Source organism: Neophocaena asiaeorientalis, unplaced genomic scaffold (genome assembly GCF_003031525.2).
Source record: "Neophocaena asiaeorientalis asiaeorientalis breed wild unplaced genomic scaffold, Neophocaena_asiaeorientalis_V1.1 scaffold597, whole genome shotgun sequence".
Classification (NCBI taxonomy): domain Eukaryota; kingdom Metazoa; phylum Chordata; class Mammalia; order Artiodactyla; family Phocoenidae; genus Neophocaena; species Neophocaena asiaeorientalis.
Genome location: NW_020172664.1, coordinates 1,969,480 through 1,987,592, shown reverse-complemented (window position 1 = coordinate 1,987,592; position 18,113 = coordinate 1,969,480). Strand labels below are relative to the sequence as shown.

At 41.4% G+C, this 18,113-nt stretch overlaps 1 protein-coding gene across 1 annotated transcript in view; it reads right to left on the bottom strand.

Moving 5' to 3' along the window:
* The window catches only part of CPEB3 (cytoplasmic polyadenylation element binding protein 3), a 144,600-nt gene that overhangs the window by 39,851 nt on the left and 86,636 nt on the right, over positions 1-18,113 (bottom strand). The window contains exon 6 of the mRNA XM_024739545.1: positions 6,460-6,578. Within this exon, the coding sequence (XP_024595313.1) occupies positions 6,460-6,578 (119 nt within the window). The remainder of the gene's footprint in view (positions 1-6,459; positions 6,579-18,113) is intronic.

Here is an 18,113-nt window from a genome sequence, read left to right as displayed (position 1 = left end):
GCCCAGCACAGCACCCAACCCTTAGTGAGTGCTCTGTGCTCCTCAGCGTGCTGGTGAATTAACGAAGGTTTTCCCGAGGGGCAGACGGTGTTGCTGTAAGAACTCCTCCAGCAGCTGCCCCTCTATAGCTCCCCAATCATTCTCCTCAATCCACTGAAAGCTACCTTCTAGAGGCATGGAAATACACTGTCTGGTCACCAGTGGGTATGCCAGGGCTTGGGCCTAATCAGTGCAAATTTCTGATGCCACTAGGTGACGCACGCGGTGATCAGAATCATCTAGTGCTCATCATCACTTCTGATATTCCCGCATCACTTAGAAAGTATAAGCGAGATAGATGATTCCCTTTTGAAAGAAAGAAGAAACTAGCAGTTTTGAGCACCTACACTGCACCACTGTGCTAGGCATTTTACATACACTGTCACATTTAAACTCACCATAACTGTTATGCTGTAAAAATTATCTCTACTTTAAAAACAAGGAAACTCAGACTCAGAAGTGTGACAGCAACTCAGGACTGAAACCCAGGTTTATCTGACCCCAAGTCTATAGACACTCTTTCCACTGCAATGATGCTGTGTGCCTGCAAGGCTCCCTGTCCTCCAGGCTACTGGCCACCAGCTCTGCTTCCCAAGAGTCTCCTGGAAACGTCAAAATGCATTTTTATTTGTGAATGATTAACCTCTCTCTTCTTTCCAATCTCATTTGGCCCATTTTCAACACATTAAGAAATGACCCATAGACTCTTCTCAAAGCTACTAAACAAAACTAGCAGTTAGAAAAGCTCAAATATGATTTGGCAATGAAACTGGCTATTTTAACTTCTAGGTTCACAGCCTCACGCACTCTTGCGCTGCAGCCAGACAATTTTGTCCAATGTCTACATAAATGTGTATTTTCAGTTCCATGGCGCTAGGGCAAGGATGTTGTCACTGGCATGCCGATCACTCAAACTCTTGAGAGGAATTGTACACATTAAAGTTCACGTTACCTAAGTTTTTCCTGGGAAGAAGCCTATTCTATGAGTGAGCTTCATGAAATACTAATTCTACCAGAGTCTTCACAAGTATAATCCCCAAAGAGTATATAATATGCTGGATTAAACAATATTACACACATTTATTTATTGCAAAACTCCTCAGAACTTTAATATATCAATGTTTCCCAAATGTTCTTGGCTATGGAATCTTTAATTAAAGGAGAAAGTGGATATAAAATGTACAAAGTAAGTGCTCAATAAGGGACACCTATTATTATTAAGAGCAAACGTTCTGTCAATGATCCTCTCAAGAGACCAGTGTTTGATGAGACAAGCGTTCTTCAGAACACACTTTGGAAAACACGGACTATGATCCATTAGGGGATGGTATTGGCTATTTTGCCCCCTGGTTACCATTTTGTACACTGAAACTGCAGCATCTTTTAGACCTCCCTAGAAAGGAATAACAGCTTCCAAAGACTCAAGCACTAAGAAACTCTGGACCCATTTGCAAAATCAGAGATGCATGGAGAAAAAAAAATAAGACTTATTATGAATAGGAGGTACTTCTCTCATTTTAAAGGAGGAATTCTTTCTTTGGAGAAATTCTTATGATGGGAGGTGCCCAAAGCATGAATTTAGACCAAGGAACAAATAAATAAATCAAGAAGATTAGAAGTGCTAAAGATTTCCAAGGTGGGATATGACACAAAACCAGATTTGACTGAGCCAAGATAAAATTATAGTTATTGTCTTAGGAGGTAGTAGGTGGGGAATGAAAGTTTGAGTAAATATACCACAAACCCAAGGACTGAGGCCATCAATCAAGACTGCCCTACAAGCCCCTACCTGTTTTTCCCAATTTAATTTCCCTCTACTCCCTTTCATATATTTGTGTTCCATCCTAAGTGTTCTGCATTCATACCACACAATTTCTCATTTCTGTGTTCACACTGTTGCCTTTCTCCAAAATGTCTATTCCCCCACACCTCGATACTTCTCCTGGCCAATCTCCAAACTCTCTTCATCCTTCAAGACCTCGTTTAAAAGACACTTCATCCAAGAAGCTTTCTTTCATCACTCCTGGTATGTATAAACTGTCCAAAGTGCTTAATCTACATCTTACCTCGCTGTATTCATTATTTTTCTTAATTTGACAAATACCTGAGAACCTCTTATGCACCAGGCTCTACAGATTTGTCTATTTATACACTTGTTTTATCTACTCATTATATTATTAAGTTTTTGAACACAGGATTTTATGTCTGATTCAAAATAAGTTGATTCATAGTAACCAATACTAAAGCCTTGCCCATAGTAGGCACTCAAATGTGGTTTGAAGGAAGAAAGGAAGGCACAGCATTTTTAAAAGCTGTATGTGGGCTGGAGACAGCTTAAATCCTAGGCAAAACGATCGGCCTATTTTTGTAACTAAAAAAAGTGATGAAAAATGCTAGAGATTCCTCTGATTTATAAATGGGGGTAGGAGACACTGGAGTGACAGACAGATTAGACAGATTTAAAAATTAAATAATTAAACCAGCCTCTATTTCCAGCTTCCTTTTTTTTCCACCATTTAAAAAAAAATTTTTTTTGTCTTTCTAGTTTTAAGTGGATGACCTGAGCAATAACCTAAAGAATTCACCTTACATAAGACACTTCAGTTTGGTAAGACAGTTTAAATATATATATAGCAAAGTCAATCTGTCATGTTTTAGAATATTTATAAATTGTGATTGTGCTATAAATTGTAAGGAGGAAGAATTAGGAAACTTTTCTGATACTCCTTTCAAGGTGTTTGCAATCCCACATCTCTGGCCAAAGTGTTCTAGAAGTTAAGAACCATAACATCTCCTTCCTCACCTCCTTTTCAAGGTTACTCTTTTCAGCCCCTCAATCTGTTAGACCCTCTTAGGTTTCCTCATCTATCAGTCTGCTGTCTTGAACCTTCAGGTTCAGCCTATTTCTACATTCGAAAAGTAGAGTTCCCTTAACTAGAGGGACCACTGTCACAATGGCTGCCTGCTTTACTGGAAGCATGGACAAGAACACAGCTATCCTCTGGGATGCCTGGGACATCTGAGCTATGGAACTCCTCTTGCTGGAGGAAGGGGGGAAAAATCACCGATCTAGAGGCTTTGCAATTACTCCTACTCTTGCCAATTTGTCTTTCATTCTTTAAGACTGAGGGGTCCTCTACTCAATACCCTGTAATGGCCTATATGGGAAAAGAATCTAAAAAAGAGTGGATATATGTATATGTATAACTGGTTCATTTTGTTGTACATCTGAAACCAATACAACATTGTAAATCAACTATACACCAATAAAAATTAAATTAAAAAAAGACTGAGGGGTCAATTAATCAGGCCATAAATACAGTTTCTTTTGCCATCTTTCAGGATCAGACCTATATATAGAATAGTGGAATCATCTAATGAAAGGTAAGCACTGACCAAAAATATAACTACCTGAAATCCACTAAGTATGGATTCATTTGAGTTAAAAAACAAACATGATCTTAGAAAGGATAAGTGAGAGGGAACCTTTCTACAGGCACTGTATTAGGAAAACCATGTGATTAACCTAATCCACACAAAGGGAGTGGGGGGTTGATTTAGGGGAAAGGGAGAGGGCAAAGGACAGAAAATCTGTGAGGTCACTTTAGAACATGGTGTATATTTCCAAGGAGGAATTCTGGGAGGACTGGAGGGAACTAAACAACAGAACGAGGGCACTAAGATCCTGAAAGGTAGCCAAGCTAAATAGAAAAAGCCAGAAAGAGCCACAGCTCAGAAGGTTTGGTGAATGAGCTCTAGAGGCTGACTTTACCTTGACCTATTTCCCAGGTCCTCATTTATTCCCAAATGTTCAACCCAGCTCTCACTGTCTGTGGGAGCATCCAAAATGAGGTGGAATGTACCGAAACCTGGTAGGGAAGTGTGACCAAATGAGGCTGGGAGTGGAAGATGTGGAGCTGAAGCCAAGAAAGAGGTTTCAAAAATGGAGCCAAAAGAGCCAGAACCCAAAATGGGATCCAGTTCATTAGAATTACAGGCATTTGGGGACTTCTATGTTTCCCATCCTAAGTTTTAGTTCAATTGTGTATGCTGGAAATTCTGAGTATGCCTGGGTCAAAGAAATACGTGATCAGCAGCCACCATTCAGAATTCACCAAGCTCCAATAAAACTGCTTCACTTGAGCTCAGAAAATGGAAACTGAAATAAGGTAGAAATTCGTAGAAACACAAACAATGAAAGTTAGTTTCCCTGTAAACATTTCCGAAACAGATAATTACACTAATTAATTTCAAAAGTCCTTCAAGCCAAGGGTGATACACATGTTTGGAGTGAAAACACTCAACAGTAATGGTGTTGCCTCCATACCACCGCCGCCTGCAACCACCACTGCTCATCCCCTCTCACAAGACGTCCAGCCCTGGTGCGAGCTTGCCCTGACGGAACATGTGACCCACCTCCTCCCACATAGCCAGTGACATGGCCCTTCCAAGGTACACAAGCCCCATCTGCTCACCTCCAGACTCCTCCCCTCAATTCAACAGCTTCTTAATCTACTCTGGGTGTAACTATCTCAGTATGTACCTCTACCCCTCTGTCGTTTTACAGATACGAACATATTTCAAATCCTCTCCTACAGTGCATGACCAACCCCACCTTAACCCTTCTGAGCTCACTCCCACTCCCACTGATGTGTCAGTGGCAGAGACTCTCTGGAGGGTGACCATTTTCCTCTGACATCTGACCCTGCCAAACTGGGCTCAGTCTGTCTAATTTCATATTACTCCAAAGAGATTTAGAAGTTATTGCAGCTTTCTTATTATTTTTTCAGAGAAAACACTGCACACTTCCATTCTAGTCAGTCCCCATGTCTCCCTCTTAACACACAGCCTCTCTCCATTGTTCAAATTAAGACGAAGGTTAACAAAGGCTCCTTACTCTTTTTCCCAGCCTGCTATTTTCTACTGTTTTCCTATACAGCTACCTGTATAGCTACCCTAACCAATGCTGTTAACTGTTGTTATAAAAATTGGGCAATAGCCCCAGATATTGAAAAATTATAGCGATACTTTCAAACTTGCTAAAATCCTTGCCTCTTCCTCTGCATCAATTATTGTACCACGACTCAGGATCCCCATTCTTTAGTAACTCCCTCTTCTGCTTTACATACTGTAATCTCCCACTTATGGGTGGCCAAGTCCCAGCATCATTTTTTTGCAACCAATTGTAAACCCTGTTCTACACGTCACCATTCTTTTCAAAAGATGTTACTAGGTAGATGAGCTCTAACGCTGCTCTCCTGAATCCTCTAGCACTATGTAGAACTAATAGCACCATTTGTGCAAGTACCTGACCTCACCAAACGCTTTCACATTCATTTTGTTCTTATCTGAGCCTCTCAACATCCCCGAGAGGAACCATTTTTCTTCTCATTTTATAGGTGAGGAAGCCAAGTTGCAGCAAGGATTATGTGACTTATTCAGAGTCAAGTAGATATTTAAATGCTAGTCAAGACTCAAACTGGGAACTTTACATCTGACCACAACTCTTTCCCCATACACATTTCTGAGAATAAAACTTGCTGTCAACCAAGCCCAGCACCTCTGGTGTAAGGGGATGCTGTAGGCCCCATGACAGATACCTGCCTTGGTCCCTTAGTCCACGCCACTATTTTTTACTCTATTTCCCACTCCTAGCACCAAGTGTTGACACACAAACTCACCCCCCTCCCAACCTCCTAAGGATCTTTACTTCTGCCATGTTAACCAAGTTTTTTCTTCTGCTCTAAAGGGTCTTGCCCCTTCTCCACTGATAGCCCCTCTGCCAGGAGAAAGGAAGCGGTCTTCCTCTGTTACCTAGTGACTTACACTCTTTGGCTCAGAAACCACAAACTTAACCACAAATTCTGTAGAAGCGTACATTATCTATGATTTTGGGTCCATGTTCTCTGTCCTTCCCCTCCACTGCCCTATTTGAAGCTATCCCATTTTAGATTATAAGCTCCTGGCCCAGAAGGCGCTATTTAGCCAGCTATGGGTACCACCCAGCACAATGCCTTGCATTCAAAGGCATATAAATGTTGATGATTATGATCTTTTTTTAAAAAAATAAATAAATTACTCCTGCCCTTGATCTGAAATAATGACAGAAACCAGCTGCCAAAACCACTAAGAGCATTATTTACTTCAATTCAGAGTTTCTGAATAGGAATTAGCATAAAAGAGCCGTAAAGTGAAAGACAAGGGCACATTTGTTTACATGTGGTCCCAAAGGTATAAAGCAAAATACTGAGTAATTTGTTATTAGCTTCCCATCAACAGCAGTCCAGCTCTATTGCATAGCAAGGTCACCCCGGGTAAGAGGATCCTAGTTTCAGCATTCCCATGACAAGGAAAAGGTGATCAGCTATTCCAATTGCATACGTGCTCTGGAAAAGCAACAGCTGGCTGCATATTACTCACCGGTTTATCCTTGATGGTGGGGCTTGACACGCACAGGTACAGTTTCCCATCTTCTTCTAGGCAGGCATCTATCAAAGCTTGTACTGAGCTCTCCTCCTGGAACAGCAGAAAGGCATAGCCTTGGGGAGAACAAAAACAAAAGGGTAGGGGGAGGAATCAGTAAATTAAACTCAAAGTACCAATTAAAAATTTACCTATTGTTTCACTTTGGCAAATTCTTACTAAAATCTAAGAACTTGAAGTGGGACACAGGGAAGTAAGAGTCATTGAGACCCTCATGTGTTAGGTACTCATAGACTTTACCTTGTATTGGGTATTACAGGCACTGTATTAGGTGCTCATAGACTTTACTTTGATTAATTTCCATAATTACTCAGGGGGCAAGTTCAGAACACATCTATGGAATTTCTATTAAATAGGTTTGGTCATCTTTAATGAGAGCAGGCAGACTCACCAATGGCCTGAGCCACAACGGCTCAGGAAACAAGCATCACCTGCCCTCCAACTTCCACCAAGCTCTAGGCTTGACACATGCTGCAACATGGATGTACCCTGAAAACATTATGCTAAGTGAAAGGAGCCAGGCACAAAATACCGCATATTATATGGAATGTCCAGAATAGGCAAATCTAGAGAGACAAAAAATAGATTAGTGGTTGCCTAGGGCTGGGAGAGTGGAGGGAATAGGTACAGTGTTTCTTTTGGGGATGATGAAAATCTTCTAAAATTGATTGTGTGGTGATTGCACAACTGTGAACATACTGGAAACCACTGAACCGTACATTTTAAATGGGTGAACTGTGAATTATATCTCAACAAAAGTTGTCAAAAAAAAAAGCTCAACAATAGGCTAATGTGTCTTTATATGTTATATCTGATGGTGATGCTCTGTTTCTTCAAGGATATTCTCCTGTCTCACGGCTGAATACATGATCTGTGAATGTGGACACGAGCTGCAGGATGTCCATGGACACAGCCAGCTTTGTTCAGTTCAATTCAGTAAGATTTACTGAGCAACTGTTACAAACGAGACACAATCTATGGATTATGAGGAAAATTGAGATGAACGAGACTAGGTTCCAGCTGTCTAGAGACTTATATGATAGAAGAAACAGGCTTTTAGACAATTAACTTCTTGCTACAAAGCTGAGGGAGATAAACGGAAATAAAAAGTACTATGGGAACCCAGACAAGCAAGGAATCTGACTTGAGAGAATCAGCAAAGACGTCAAAGAGGATAATAGATGTTCAAGGGGCCAACTGTGGCACTTGCTGCTACACTGGCATTCATGAATGGCAGCTGAGCAAAGGCCCATGATGAGCTAGTCTAAACCTGAGTATTCAGCTGTTCAACCTCTCTACAATCCCTTCAGCTTTGCTAAGTCTCTCAGCTGTCACCTCCACTCCCAGTCCTGCTACTGACCTCAAAGGAAATCATCACCAATAAGACTCTCCTCTGGCACACTGTGTGCCAGAAAGACGTGAGTGGTGAAGAAGGATAAGAACCCCCGTGTTCAGAAGCTTCTCACACATCAAACAAAGATGCTAATCAACTGGCCTAGAAGCAAAGCTCTCTGGAGTCCTGGGCAGCATGTGATGACAGTGGCAGTGGACAGTGAATAATGGGTACTCTTTATCCTTTTCCCCAACTCCTCATCTACTATACAGAGCATCCAAGCAAACAGAGTAGGAAAAAGATCAATCATTATTCAGCACACCAGGAGTGGCCAATGCAACAGGCAGAAGCCAATACGAAGGGGAAAGCACCAAGCCCACAGGAATGGGTATGGAGCTACAAGATGGAGGCTGCCTACATGGCAGGACCCAGAGCTGTTTTCTGGGCTTTGCTCCCAGGCTAGATGGGTCAAAGGATTCAGCAGATGGCCAGGCAAGAACAATAAAACTTATGTGCAAAACTAGAAAGGATAATACATCATTTCTTCATACCCCCTCTCTTTTCGAAATAGTATCAAACGATTACCAAGCCCCAGCGAATCTATTAAAAGTTCAATGTTTTCATTTAATGTGAGAACATTAATTACACTTGCCAAAGAGAATATCTGAGGTCAGTGGGTTAAAAAAAATGCAAAGATCACAAAGAGGAGGTCTCAGCATGTCCTCTCAAACCTCCTGCCTCACCAAGTTAAATCTTGGTGCAAATCTTCCACAAAGGTCCTCAGAGGCATGCTGAATATATTGTTCTTGGAGAGGACCCTGTCTGTGTACAGTACGCGCAGGCACATCAAAAAGGCCTGGGGATGGGGCAGCTCAGTGAGCTGGGGTTCTCTCTAGCTCCTTGCCTCTGCAAGGCCACCGAGCTGGCTGCAACTTTCCTGCACATTGCTGCCAACCTCTTACAATCTTCCACACCAAATCCCACACTGTGTTCAACTTGGGCATCAGAGGAAAGGGAGGGTGTCTCCCCATAGCAGCTGAGTAGCTACCACAAAATCACACAGATTTTTCACTCAGGCCTGTCTCACAGCCATAAATGACAACACTGGCAATAGACAGAGTAAAAACAACTGGGAGTCACAAGTAAAAGCCTGCTACAAATATTATTACCAAGGAAAATATCTACAACTTCTTTTCCTTTCCCAGGGAATGGGCCAATTTCTTCAGAATGGCTCTTTTACAACAAATCATCTCTCCTCCCTGATCAGCAAGCTGCTACTCTCAGTAACAACAACATTCTCTTAGCACCAAAGATAAGGGGTGTAACTCAAGTCCAACCATTTCCTTCAACCCTGCCTCCTACCTCAGGCCTTTCAACCAAAACAAAATTCACCAGAGACCCCAACACACCCATGAAAACAACTTCATGATACGTTCACCTACTAAAACACCTTCTGATATCTCAAGGTCAACCAAACCCAGACAACAACAGAAATCAGAGGATTAAAAAAAAAATCAGGAAGGAAGAAAACTTCAAACACATTTCCCTTTTGATCTTCAGAAATTCGAGGCCAAAGTAAACAAAGTAGAAAAAGGTTCCTTCAAGAATAACAAGGTCTGAGCTTCCCTGGTGGCGCAGTGGTTGAGAGTCCGCCTGCCGATGCAAGGGACACAGGTTCGTGCCCCGGTCCAGGAAGATCCCACATGCCGCAGAGCGGCTAGGCCCGTGAGCCATGGCCACTGAGCCTGCGTGTCCGGAGCCTGTGCTCCGCAATGGGAGAGGCCGCAACAGTGAGAGGCCCGCGTACCGCAAAAAAAAAAAGAATAACAAGGTCAATGTGAGATGGACATTAAATCAATGATTTACTAAAAGGCAAATTCCACATGGTCCTACAGAAAGAGTTCTGAACTAGGAGTCAAAATGCCTGGATTTGGGTCCTAGTCCTAACACTTATTGGCTGTGTAGTAATAATAGCTAACAGCTAACATTTATTGAGCATCTACTATGCACCAGGCACTGTTTCTAAGTGCCTTATGTGTATTAACTCGTTTCATCTTCACACACACTCTGAGATAGTCACTATTTTAAATTCTGTTTTACAGTTAAAGAAACTTCAAGAGTGATTAAGCGACTTGTTTGATGGTGATTGTTCTATCACCCAGTAAGTGGTGGAATCATGGACTTGAATGTTAAAGTTTCTGAGTCTCAATGGCCTACATGGGAAAAGAATGTAAAAAGGAGTGGATATATGTATATGTATAACTGATTCACTTTTCTGTACAGCAGAAACTAACACAACATTGTAAGTCAACTCTACTCCAATAAAAATTTTTTTAAAAAGTTTCTGAGTCTTGGCTCTTTTATCTGTAAAATGAAGATTATCCTACAGAGATGAAGGCTGTGAGATGATATATGTAAAGTGCTTTGAAAACTAGGATATCGTGCAAGTGTCAATTTTTCTTTTACTGCATTTTCAGTTATTTTTGTGATAATGTAAAATTAAATTATTTTGCATATGGTCTCATTATAAAAATTAGAGTTCAGATTAATGAGATACTTTCTTCTTTGCATTTGCAAGCATTTGGTGAATAAAGGGAAGTAATCTAGATACTAAAGGAAAACAGTTTTTGAATGACAGGCTAAATAAATATTACTGTAAACAATCAATAAAGTGACAATATTTGCTTTCATATATCATTAGCAAGTTCTATTAGGAGAGAGAATCATCCAATGTGGTACTATTTGCTGATCTTCATACACTCTTTAAATAAAAGCCTATTATACCTATAAATCAAGCTCCTCAAACTGTCACTATGATGGCAGGTTCTTCTGTTAGTTTGAAAGGTATAAAAAAAACTTGGCCCAAAAGTTATAAACTCCCTCTGTTTTCCCTTGCCCTCTGAGCCAGCCAAGAGATAACAGGATTATAAAAACTCAAGTTTCAGAAATGGTGACCTTCTTACCCAAGTACCTAAGAAGTGTGGTGAGCTATGGGAGGCCCTCAACTCAGAGCCAGTCTGTAGGTGGAAACAGGGGCTCTGGGGAAGCAGTAGGAACTCTTGGCATGGTCACCATCACCACCCTGGGTTATGGGCAGAGCAGGAAGCTGCTTGCTTTCCCACTGGTGCCAAATAGGTTGGGAAGGAAGGGTAGAACAGTGAGGGATTTTTGGACAAGCCTGAACTGACCAATGTACTTCTCTGGGGTAAAGAGGTATGGAGTGAGAGAGGGGACTTAACTGGGATAATTCCATTTTATTTGACCAAGTTTTTGAAGGATAAATTTAATTAAAGATATTTTTCTTCTTAATACCCAAAACACATTGAGTATAACAACCTCCAAAATGTTCTTGGCTACCTTTCAAAAACAAAGCTTCCTGAGCTCTTAAATACATAATTTTTCATGTTATAATTTTTTTATACTTGATCCCTAGTACAAAAAACAGTCACCACCAACTTCACCACCACAAACACCAGTTACTAAGTGCTTACAATGTGTGACGCACTTTGCCAATAATAAACACTTTACCTCACAGTAATTCTATGAGGTAAATACAGTTGTTATTATTACCATTTTACAGATGAGGAAACTGAAGCTCTGAGAGGTTAAGGGATACCTCAGATTAAAACCTAGAGATTAAATTTGGGATTGAAATTTAGGTCAGCTTCCAGAGCCCTCATTCTTTATCCACTAACTTATACTGTTTTACCTAAAAATGATGAGATAAAGTTTTCAATATCACTAGCAAATAAATACCTGCCTATTTATTGTCACTTTTGTGACAGTGATCATTTGACAGTGGTTTAGTGGCATGAAGTGGTCACCTGTGCTTTAGTCCTACAATTTAAGGTCTATGCAGATATATTTGCTCTAAAGCCCACCAAAACTATATTAAGAAGAGCTATAAAACCAAATAATCTCAGCTCAAAAAAAAAAAAACTATATTAAGCAGAGCTGAAATGATGAATTTCAAAATAATCAGAAGTTTAGTTTTAGTTTATTTAGGTCAATCGAATTATCATATTTAGTAAAGATGCTTATTGTTTTCAATGTATTTTTAAGTTGTATATTTAGAATGAAGGCTCTTGAGGGAGTTAAAGAGCAGATCTCACTAAATTAGACTTTAATAAAATGGACATCACCATCACAGTGATCATCAGCTTAAGCAAGTATCTTCAATGGATGCTAAAACCATTGGGTAAATCTGGGAGGGGATACAAGATACTCGTGCTATCTTAAGGTATCACTTTGAAGATGAATAAGTATTTGCAAAGGGAGAAAAAGGTACTTTCACAGTGGAGAAATCTGGCAGACAGCACCATAACCAAATGATCGCTCCGAACATCACCAACAACAGGGCAAACTGACATCATGTGCCTGTCGTATTATGTCCTTCTCGGTGCAGCACGTCATCTGCTAAGAGTGTTGCCCCTGAATCTAATTATGAGGAAACAAACCTATCATTCCAAATTAAGTGACAGTCTATAAAACATCCGGCAGGAACTCTTCAAATGATACAAAAGACAAAAAGCTTAGGAAAGTATCTAAAGTAAAGGAGACTAAAGAGACATGACAACTAAATGTATGGCTAGACTGTGACTGGATCTCGGATTTAAAAAAAAAAAAAAGCTCTAAAGGACATTACTAGAATAATCTGGATACTTCTTGTTCTCAGAAGACATATGGTGAATCATTTAGGAGTGAGGGGTCTTAATGTCTACAATTTACTCTCAAACGATTCATCAAAAACTATGTATGTATATATACATATACTGACAAAAAAAAAACAGAAAGCAAATGTGGCAAAATGCTAACAACTGGTGAACCTAGAGGAAGGCAGTATAGGCATTCACTGTACTATTCTTACAACTTTTCTGTACATTTTGAAATTTTTCAAAAGAAAAATCTGTGGAAAAAAATCGAAACCACAGGTTTCTCTGGAGAAGAGGGTAATATACTCTCTTATTCTTGAAAGAGGTGTGTGGTCTTCTGAAAGACCTAATAGTTCTTAAAATCAACTAATGCTCTTAGTGATTTATATGTTTTAAGTAGCAACTACAATGGAAAAACAATTCCAACTTGTAGAGCTGTGCCCTGAGCTATGGCTACATTCATAAAACGGTGACTGACAAGGGAGGACTGGTTTCTGATGACAGGAGGTCAGCCCCAGAAGGAAGGATCCAAGGTCTGGACAGAGAGAGAGATCGCTCCTTGCACAGAATCCAGGCTCCCTGATTTCCTGTGACCTTCCTAGAGAGACCTGAAGGGCACCTCTCCAGCCAGAGCTGAATGAGTTCAGACATTTTTGGCACAAGAAGTCTGTTCCAAACATTCTCCCTGACCTTGGCTTTCAGGTCAGAGGACCTACCTGGTTTGCCTCAGGAGTCTTTGCCTTTGGATTCAATTCAATAGAACCAAATATGTTTAGGAGGTACAAGGCAGGATACTAGGCACTGAAGTTAAAAAGATGAATAAGTCAAGAAAGAACCCTGCCCTGGAAAAACTCAGCCTGTAAATAAGTGACTGAGAAACAACAAGAAAAGTGCTAGTTGGGATTATAGCCTATAAAACACTGGTCAGAGACAAATGGAGCAGAGGTGCCCAAACATCAGGGAAAGTCATACAGTAAAGGCCACATATGGGCTAGAGGACAACTGTTTTTCTAGGAAGCAAGGGCAATCCAAGTTCATGAAACAGCACAGGCCAAGTCTTCAAAGGGCCAAAGATTGGCTTATTTGGAAAACAGTGAGCAGTGTGCATTAGTTAAGAGTATAGGACTGGGGGTACCAGGTGGGAAGAGATGAAGCAGCTCATCAACCCCGTCTGCTGCCTGGAGAACACAGTAAGTCTCTGAACTGGATTCCTTATTCATTCTTCTCTTGGATGAGAACCTCGGATCTCCAAGACTGACTGAACACTTACTATGCACCCTAAGCAATGCAGGGGAATTCTGACATGAGCAAGTCCTTGTTCTCAAGAAATTTATAAACCAGTACATGAAGGTCATGAAGAATAAGTATAAAGAGAACTCTAATTTAGGAACAATGCATTCAGGACCCTTAGAAGTATTTTCTAAGTGTATTTTTAAAAGTTGGATTTCATAGAAGGAAGACAGATCTTTCAGTGAAGAAGACATGGATAGAGAAATCAGGGAAGACTTTCTGTCGGTGGTGGCACAGGAGCCAGATCTTAGGTGGAAAATTGGATAAGGACATTTCAAGGGAAGGATTTAGCCTAATTAAGATGTAGAGATGGCTCAGCAGGTACTGTCCATGGATGCCTAAACATTCCCCTTGGATTCAGAACCAAACATGTTTCTTTGATTGTATTTACTACAAAGAGCTGAGGCTCAAACATTTTGGCTCAAGCCTGTTTTGTGTTTTCTATTACACTAGTCACTGTTTCTTGGTGGGCTTGTTACTTGGCAGGCAGGGGTGGGGGAAGGTGAGAATGGACAAGAAAACAAGTCTGATGGGTAGAACCACCCCAGAGTTGAAAACTGGCAGTCTACTTCCTGTGTTTTTAGTAAAGTCCTGCAGTCCAGGGCAGTGACCTGGGGCATTTGGGCTTAAAGTCTGCTCTGTTTACGTAACCACACATTCCCTATATAAAGAGGTCCTTGTGAAGTCTGCCAAATCTGTCAGTTCTAGTCACAGTCAGTTCTAACAAGCACCTGACCAAGAAAACTGAGATCAGACTGGGGGTGTGGGAAGGAACTGGTCAAACTAGTTGGGCAGCTTTATTTTTACTGAACAATGTATTTTCATCAGGGGGAAGGACACTAATATTATTTAACCTCTATGAAGCCTAAGTGCTGGTGCATATGTACACTGTCTCACATAATCCTTTTAATAACAATGAGCAGTATTAACTCAGATGAGTAAACTGAGGTTCAGGGATTAAATAACTTGCTTAAGGTCATCTAGCTGGTAACTGCTGGCACCCATGTCTAAGTCCACAAATATCTAGTTCTTGCCCCACTGCTTGTTGCTCTGCCTCATGCAGCATCAGACAATTGGCAAATTCTACATTTTAACCCAGTAGACGCTTCCCTGAAGATGAAGCTTTAGTCCAGCCCTGCTTGTAGATTGCCTGAACTCTGACAATCTAATTTCTCCTCCTTGCACTTTAACGCTCCTCTGATGAGTTCTTAATGCTGCTGCCAATGGGTTTTCTTGGCGTCACCATTTCTCCTCAGGATGAAGGCTATCCCGTTCTATTTTGAAAGACAACCTAAGTCTTTGCTCTCAGCTTTCAAAATGTTTCACCAGATCCTCTCAGTCAGCTTCCCATTCTGAACTCTTTCAAATGATACATCCTCTCTTTGTCTCTCTTGCTCATAGCCTTAGCCCTATCCAATTCCTGTCAGCAAGTCCTGCCCCAAGCTACGCCCTCTTCTAAAACATTCTCTCTGCCTCAGCCTACCCAATTTGCAGCTGGCATTTCAGTTCCTGAATTTTACTCTCTTCAAAAGAACGTTCTCATGGGGGTGGTTTTGGCTTCTCTGAACTAAACAAGCATCCCTCCCTTTCCAGTACCTCTGGCTGGGGATAGCATAACAAGTACTGCTGTGACACAGTACAAGATGTCTATGTTATTTAAGTGGCTGCTCATCTTTGTCCTGTGGCCTGTACATTCCTTCTGCCCGTTCCGTTTTATACAGTCCCTCAAACTATTAATGCTTTGAAATCAAACACTAACTCTAACAGTTCCTCTTTAATATAACGCAAAAGAGAGAAATGTTTAATAGAACAGTTTAAACTGAGGGTGTGCTAAGCTTTTAAAAGCAACAATAGAATGCTGCTCCATCTGTTCAAAACAGGACAAAACAGAACAAAAAGTCCACTCTTGCTGCTCTGCAATACAGTTTCCATGTTTTTATGAGAAAATCCATCCGGAGAGCAAAAACTTCAATCAGTCAAATATTAAAATATAGGATTCATAATTCACCAAAGAGTATGAGTACTATAAGCCAGGACCTGCATTAAAAAAAAAAAAAAAAAAAAAGGGGCCAAGTATTACTCAAAAGCTTACAAACTGCAAAATGTTAAGTACACGCTAAAACTCCATTAGGTTCCCAACTCGATCAGTTTATATAACTCAGAAGGTGGAAAAACTTGGAATCTGGGCCTAAAACAACACTGACTTATTTTCATCCAAGTTACGCTACAAGGGAAAAAAATGTGAAGTTTGAAAACTTTCCTTTCCAAAGCCAGATTTAGACAAACTGATGGAAAAAGGAAAGAGATGCTGTGAATCCAGCCCACTGTAGCTTCACAATGACCTATTTTGCCCATTTCAAGTAGAGTCCTCTTTCCTGTTCTTCAAACAACATCTCCTTAGCTGGTCAGATCAAAGTCAATCTGAATCCCATGTGGCCCGGCTTATGCCAGGTTCACGAACCATGCTGGTATTGTATAAACTTCCATGCCTGCATGACCTTGGTCACAAGGACTGGCAGTCAAGTCAGCCTGACCAGTGTACAGGACATACGTGATCACCAGTAGAAACAGCCACTTAGAAGTACACACTTTACTCAAGGTGGGAGGGAATCATCAGAGCGTAAGGCATGGGTCACTCTCGCATAAATATGCATGACTGTTACTGTTCGATCCACCTGGCTGTGCACCTGAATTGCTAGGGCTGAAGCTGGCTTCCATACGGGCTGAGGATGCCAGCACCATCGACTTAACACAGCTTCAGAGCCATGTGGCCAATCGCCTGTCCAACATCTGCAGCTGGCTGCTGTCCCCGCCTTTGCCCCAGAGGTCTCTGCCAACAGTGGTATAGTGTAGCTGTGCTCACTGCCCAGGAGATGCCAGCTCCTCTCCCTGGCCCCAGCCCCACCACAAGAGGTAAGACTGTTTGTTGGCAGTATCAGGAGCAGCTGCTTGGTTCAGAACCAGGCAGGGGTAGAAGGCTCAGGGTAGGTAGACATTTTTTTTGTAGCTCCAGTAACAGCAACTTTGGACATGCGCTATTCTCCCAGGGGGCAATGAAGGAGGTGATGCTAAGCACATCTACCATCATAAAAGTTTGCCCTGCCCAACTTACCTTCCTAGCTGCCACATTCCCAGTCCCATGCTCAAGGAAGCAGAGCTAAACCATTTGCTTCTTTTATTTTTTATTAAGCAGTCAGGGATTCTAAGGCCACTACCATTAGGATGGCCTATGTCATAGCAAGGGGTTAAAAGATGAACGGAACCAATCAGATTCCCTCTGGACTCCGACTAGAAATATGAAAACAATTTGCCCACTGGAAGCACAGAGAGGAGCACACATGCAGAGAAGAGCTGAGTCATGATAATGTGGAACATTACAATGAAGAATTAATAGCTCCCACTGTTCAAATCCTTGCAGCCTGCCACCCCCTAGCACAGTCTCCATGACACCTGGTTGTGTCACAGCTCCTATTTTTGGGCTTTCCTTGTCACTCATAACTACTTCCCCAATTTGAAGGAGCACAATAGAACCCTCTGATCCTCATGTCCAGAAATGGTGTGGTATCACCCCAGAGGCAAAATCCCATGGTTAAGCTATAGCTAAAGGGCAGCTCAGACCTATAGCCTATAGCCTCAGCCTAAACCAGCTCTTTGGAAATACCCCAGCTATGTCAGTGTGGCCAACAGAATACAAGAATTCAGGAAAAAGCCAAAGATCACTTTCATTTTTAAATAGCTATGAAAGTGTGCCATGGGTCATATAGCTTAAGTTGCTAATTTTTAAATAAAATCCAGCCCTGTACATAACAGCATAATTTATCAGATTATACAGTTTAAACCTATCTTCCTTTCCCACAAATTATATACCCTAGCAAAACAAAAATTATTTTCTTGGTAATTCACCAGGTAAAATAGTATAAACTATTAGTCTTCCCAGTTCAAGTCTGTCTAATAAGAGCTGTGTGGTCCTAGGAAAAGACATATCACCTCTTTGAGTCTTAGGTTAAAATAAAGGTTGGGGCTTCCCTGGTGGCGCAGTGGTTGAGAGTCTGCCTGCCGATGCAGGGGACACAGGTTCGTGCCCCGGTCCGGGAAGATCCCACACGCCGCGGAGCGGCTGGGCCCATGAGCCATGGCCGCTGGGCCTGCGCGTCCGGAGCACACGCAACGGGAGAGGCCACAACAGTGAGAGGCCCGCGTACCGCAAAAAAAAAAAAATAATGAAGGTTGAATTAGAATGAGACGATCTTTAGGGCAACTCTAAAATTTGATGGACTCTACAAGCAATGAGCTCATCATTTGCAAAGATAAAATTC